This window comes from Neomonachus schauinslandi, chromosome 8 (assembly GCF_002201575.2).
Source record: "Neomonachus schauinslandi chromosome 8, ASM220157v2, whole genome shotgun sequence".
Taxonomy (NCBI): Eukaryota; Metazoa; Chordata; class Mammalia; order Carnivora; family Phocidae; genus Neomonachus; species Neomonachus schauinslandi.
This window is the reverse complement of record NC_058410.1, coordinates 100,146,092-100,151,595: the sequence shown is the minus strand read 5'-3', so window position 1 is coordinate 100,151,595 and position 5,504 is coordinate 100,146,092. Positions and strand designations below refer to the sequence as shown.

General features: G+C 48.7%; 1 protein-coding gene across 1 annotated transcript in view; it reads left to right on the top strand.

The window, feature by feature from the left end:
- The first annotated feature begins 2,988 nt into the window (after positions 1-2,988).
- The window catches only part of TFAP2D (transcription factor AP-2 delta), a 61,651-nt gene continuing 59,135 nt past the window's right edge, over positions 2,989-5,504 (top strand). Inside the window, exons 1-2 of the mRNA XM_021692102.1 lie at positions 2,989-3,027; positions 4,038-4,535. Of these exons, the coding sequence (XP_021547777.1) occupies positions 2,989-3,027; positions 4,038-4,535 (537 nt within the window). The remainder of the gene's footprint in view (positions 3,028-4,037; positions 4,536-5,504) is intronic.

Sequence of the window (5,504 nt, the reverse complement as noted above, 5' to 3'; positions counted from 1 at the left end):
CACACACACACACACACACAGACACCAAGCACAGCCACACACCTGCCTCGATGAGTTTCTTTAGAATAGGGGCGCGCCAAGCAACCCCAGAGCAGATGGAAGGGAGCGTTGACCAGTATGTGCATATGGCGCGGATGATTTCCCCAACTTTTCTTTCAGGGACAGACAGCTTTTTTTTTTTTTTCTTTTTGTTGGGATGAGGCGAGAGGGAGCAGTTGGCCAAATGGAGTTTCCCTACAGTTCAGACTCTGGTGTGGGAAGCTGGGACACTGGAGTGGGAGGAGAGCTTTCCAAGGCAGATGTGGGTCCTGGCAAAGTAGACCCTTAAGCCAAGAGACACACTTTACCCTCCCTGCTTCGTTTCCTTTAAATATAAATGCAAGTTTGTTTGTTTGTTTGTTTTCTCATTCTGCAAGATCTTTACTTTCCTCTAATTCCACGGGGGTTCCAGAAACAGTAAATGAACCCTGGAAGCCTTTTGTCTTATTATCCAGAAGTCACTCAGGAAAATGAAATGAGGATAGGGAGTGGAATGGAGAGTTAAGATTGCCCATTCTTCCGTGATGTCCAGAAGGATTTAGAGGGAGGAGACAACTAGAGGTCGTTAGGTGGATGTACTCAGCTCCAGGCCAGAGCTCATTACCAAGAGTATCAGTAGTGCGGGGCCTGCGTGTGGATCTTCTCCCGGATGGGGACAAACACATGGGCCAAATGCACTGGCCCAGCAGGCAGAGCAGGCGGCCACCACGTCCTGAGCCTCCTGGTTGTTCCCAGGGGAGAGGGTTTTGCGTCTGCTGCCTGGACCTAAGCTGGGGAGAGAAGGTCCCTTCACTTTCAATGAAGATGTATCTGACAGTAGGGGAGTTGGGGGAGGGGTTTGCAGCTTGTCTGAGAAGGAGCCATCCTTTTCTATTTGAGCTCGGATATGCAGGGAAACCAACATCATCCACCTAGAAAAGTGCATCTGGCAATTCCCAAGATAACCTGCGGGCTCTACCCATTCTCAGGGTGGGGGTGGTCATGGTGAGAGGGGTGTTAAACCTTCGCAGAGGTGGGGGTTCCTGGGGTAAGGTCATGGGGGCAGGCCCCAGCTCCCACAGACGGTTATTTATTTCCTCTGTGGGTGGAATATAGAGGCCTCACTCAGTCCTGACAAACAAAAGATTCCGCTGCAAGCATTTTGGGATTCAGCCCCTCAGTGCCAAGGGCATTCATCTTACCCCCTCCTACTTAAAGATCAAGTTGGGCATTCTTTCTTTTCATCTTCATTGGGCTCTCATTCTCCTGACTTCATTAGACCAAAATATAAAATTTCAGGAAGGGGGGGAGCTTGCGCACCTTGAAAAAGGGAGCAAGTGCTGGCTGCTGACCCTTGTGCAGGACTGAAGCATCACGGATCTCCATTTCAGACAGTGCATTTCAATTCTTGTCGTGTGCCTTTGTCCATTTATATAAAGCAAAGAGTGCTGAGTGACAGCCCCAGTTAGCCTGCATGAGCAGATCCTAATAAACCCTCCCAAACCCCGACCTAAAAAAAAAAAAAAAGCCACATGCCTGTTTGCCTGCGGCTTATTATTAAGACACCTTCTCAGCTTAAACACTTAAAAGCTAACCAAATGAAATGACAATTAAGACTAAATTACCCCTTCTATCTCTGAGATGAGTCTGTGGGGCCAGCCAGTTTTTATGAGATAGACAGGGCTGGAGAGCAGACCTCGCAAAGCCTCAGTACTGCGGGCATGTAGCCACTGCTACCCCCTCCAGGTGCTAGAACACTTGGTGCAGGAAGCAGAATTTTGAACGAAGTAAAGCTCAAATACTGTTTGAAAGTCGAGAAATCCACCGAAGAGACAGAGATAGGTGTGCACTGCCTCCTTTCTGCCCTCTCTTTGTAAAATATAACTTTCAAACATTTAAGGATTATTTTGGGGTAATAGTGTTCAAATATCTGGTGTCACTGCTAAATGGTCTACAAACCCCCACCCCCATCCAGCACTGTTTCAGAAAGGGAAGAAGGAAAACACAAAAGAGGGGGAAAATGGGCTGGGTTGGAGAGTGCAAGACAACGTTTTACCTAAATGTAGATTCTTGTCACACATCTTTATTCTCTTGTATTTTTCTTAAATATATTGCCAGTTACACCATTTCTTTATGATGAAAAGTTGGGGCTGTCCACTGTGGCTGTTTATTTTAAAAGCTGCTGAAAGTGTAAGCAACCGCAGGGTGTTGCCTTTCAAAAAAGGGAAAAGAACCAAATTCGATGTAAATATGGAAAGAGCAGTATTGTTTCCACTTGGGCAAAGGCAGACACCCCAATCTGGGTGAAATTGATTTGGGTGCTTGCTGGAAAAAGCAGCTTTCAGCATCTAGGGAGTGGAACCAATAGGAATGAACACTTACTCATGTAAAAGGGAGCTTTAATTAATATATATTTCTATCTCTAATATACACATATCGGGGCTGGATCTTTATCTTCACAATAAAATGTGTGCAAATGCCCTCTGTAGAGATGAGTCCCCACCTCAGTCAGTATAGAAAAGCATGATAAAGGTTGGAAAAAATGGATAAAAATGTTGAAAGAACCTCCAGTTCCTTATTAGGCGAAGATACAATATTTATTCCTTGTCTCCTGGGATAAATCTCTTCTGCCTATTGTCCTCCCAGTTCTCAGTGCTGATGCTTAATTTTCAAAACTTCTATATTACCAAGGGACCTACGACATCAGCCAAAGAAATACTCAGCAAGTACAAAATCTGTTCCAGGGAGCTGCTTTTGTGCAGAGGGAAAATTTTGTTCCTACAGGTTTTTAAGTGGGTACGAGGCAAGGAGCTATCTGATCCGGGCAAAGCCATTACAATTTAGATCTCTATCTATAGAACATTTTTTTTTTCCTTAAAAAAAATTGGAAAATACAAGAAGTTTGGATTTTTTTCCCGATTCTTTTTTTGGAGGGGGAAATTGCATCGTAAGCTTTCGGAGAAACCCAACATGTCAACTACCTTTCCGGGACTAGTCCACGATGCCGAGGTATTATTACTTTTTTTTTTTTTTTTTTGAGCGCGCGTGTGTGTGGCGGCGGCGGCGGCCGCGGCGGCAGCTCTCCCTGTCTCTAATCTATATTGGACCGTTACGTTTAATTATAATCTGGCTTTCGGGGGAAGTTAGGGAAGGAAAGGGGAGAAAGTTCGTTATGACATCTGTCGCCAGGAAGGGCCACTCTCTGCCACGTTAAGAAACATTTGCCATAATGAGGGGGAAAACATAATCCTAATAATAAAGAAAGGGAGGAGGGGGGTGAGGAGAAAGAGATAGAGATGGAAAAAGGATACTCAGAAAGGCGAAGTAAAGAGATTGATGGGGGGCGGTAGGTGGACGAGGGGGGTGGGGGAACAACGCACCCCTTTTGGAATGGGCTTATTCTAGGAAAGTGAAGCAGAAAGGGGGGTCGGATTCCTTGCCTCAAATGGTTCAGGAAATGAGCGAGTTGAACGATTTGCACAGACTGGATTTTGTAAATATATGGATAATGATTTTGAGCAGCTCTGGCGGAGCAGCTTGGCATGGACAACCGCGGAATCCCGGTGTTGGGACCTGGTGGCGGTGGCGAGACGCCGGCCCGCGCTCTGTGCGTGTGGACTCTGGTTCTGCTCCCCGCCGCCCCGGAGTCGGTCGTAAACCTGGCTCCCGGCGCCCAGCTCCCCGTGCAAGTTAGGCAGGGGCTGTGTGTGTGTGTGTGTGTGTGTGTGTGTGTGTGTGTGTGTGTGTGGTGTGGTGTGTCACCCGCACCTATGTAGGGTGGGGGGTTTTTTTTCCGCCCTCTCGACTGTGAGGACGAGGCCGCCCACCCCCAGTTCGCCTGCTCGCAAAGTCTCTCTGGCAAAGGCGCTGAGCCGGGGCTGCAGCTCGGCCCCAGCCCTGCGTGCTCACCCTCCTTGGAGAGCCAGAGAAAGCTCCTGGCTCCGGGAGAGCGGCGCCTCGGTTGCAGAATGACAAACCTCAAGTTTTTCTGCTCTCCCTTTTCCCCCTCTTCCTTCCAGATACGTCACGACGGATCAAACAGCTACCGTTTGATGCAGCTTGGCTGTCTGGAGTCCGTAGCCAATTCCACTGTCGCCTATTCCTCCTCCTCTCCTTTAACTTACTCCACCACCGGCACCGAGTTTGCGTCCCCCTACTTCTCCACTAACCACCAGTACACCCCGCTCCACCACCAGTCCTTCCATTACGAGTTTCAGCACAGCCACCCGGCCGTCACCCCCGACGCCTACTCTCTGAACTCGCTCCACCACTCGCAACAGTACTACCAGCAGATCCACCACGGGGAGCCCACCGACTTTATTAACCTGCACAATGCGCGGGCGCTCAAGTCGTCCTGCCTGGACGAGCAGAGGCGGGAGCTGGGCTGCCTCGATGCCTACCGCCGCCACGACCTGTCCCTCATGAGCCATGGCTCTCAGTATGGAATGCACCCAGATCAAAGACTCCTGCCAGGGCCCAGCCTGGGGCTGGCCGCCGCGGGAGCAGACGACTTGCAGGTAAATAAGCGTGCAGCGAATTTGTCTGCGCCCTCCCCTCTTTGCCCTCCCTCTCCCGCTCGATTAAAGCTCTAACTGTAAACCTCCTCTCCTCGCCTCTCCTCGCCTCGCCTCGCCTCTCCTCGCCTCTCCTCTTCTCTCTCTCTGTCTCTCTCTGTCTCTGTCTCTGTCTTTCTCTCTCTCTCTCTCTCTCTCTCTCTCTCACACACACACACCACTTATTATGGAACGTTATCAAAACAATTAGAGGAGGCGTGTGCCATTCTGTCACTCTCATTGGATCAAGGCATTTCACCTCGTCGCCGGGGAGTCTGGCTACCTGCGGGCCCCACTTTCAGTCGGTCTGCACAGAAGTCAGTTGTGAATCCTCATTTCTGTCCCTGAAGGGATGGGGTGGAGGAGATCATGGAGACTGGGTTGAGCCAACTGGACTCAGAGTAAGACCCGATAAGATGATGACCAATTGCACCCTCAGTCTCTGCGTTTTACTGGGTCTACCCACCTGTCCCAGGTGTTTGTCCCAGACTGAGCTTGTGGAAACTTACTAAGAATTGGGGGGCTGGTTTGTTCTGTAACTTTGTTGAGCTCTAGCAAAAGTTTCCCCGAATATACTAGATTGCTGTGGATAGTAAAGAATTGCAAAGGAAAGTCTCAAAAATTTACACCAATCAAAGAATCTGCACAATGCACTTCACCAGGTTGTAGAGTTGAGCATAATTCTAAGGAGCACCCAATCCCACCACCCAGCTGGGTAATTCACAACTTTATTTTTCTCACCAGGTTATTAACTTTTACACAAGATGCAACTTTTTTAAAAGAAGGAAATGAAGAAATAAAGAAAGGGGAAAGGGGAAAGAAATAAGAAGGGAAGAAGAAAGGAGAAAAGGAAAGGAGGGATGAGGGAGTGAGCAAAAGGAGAGAAGAAGGAAGGAAGGAAGGAAGGAAGGAAGGAAGGAAGGAAGGAAGGAA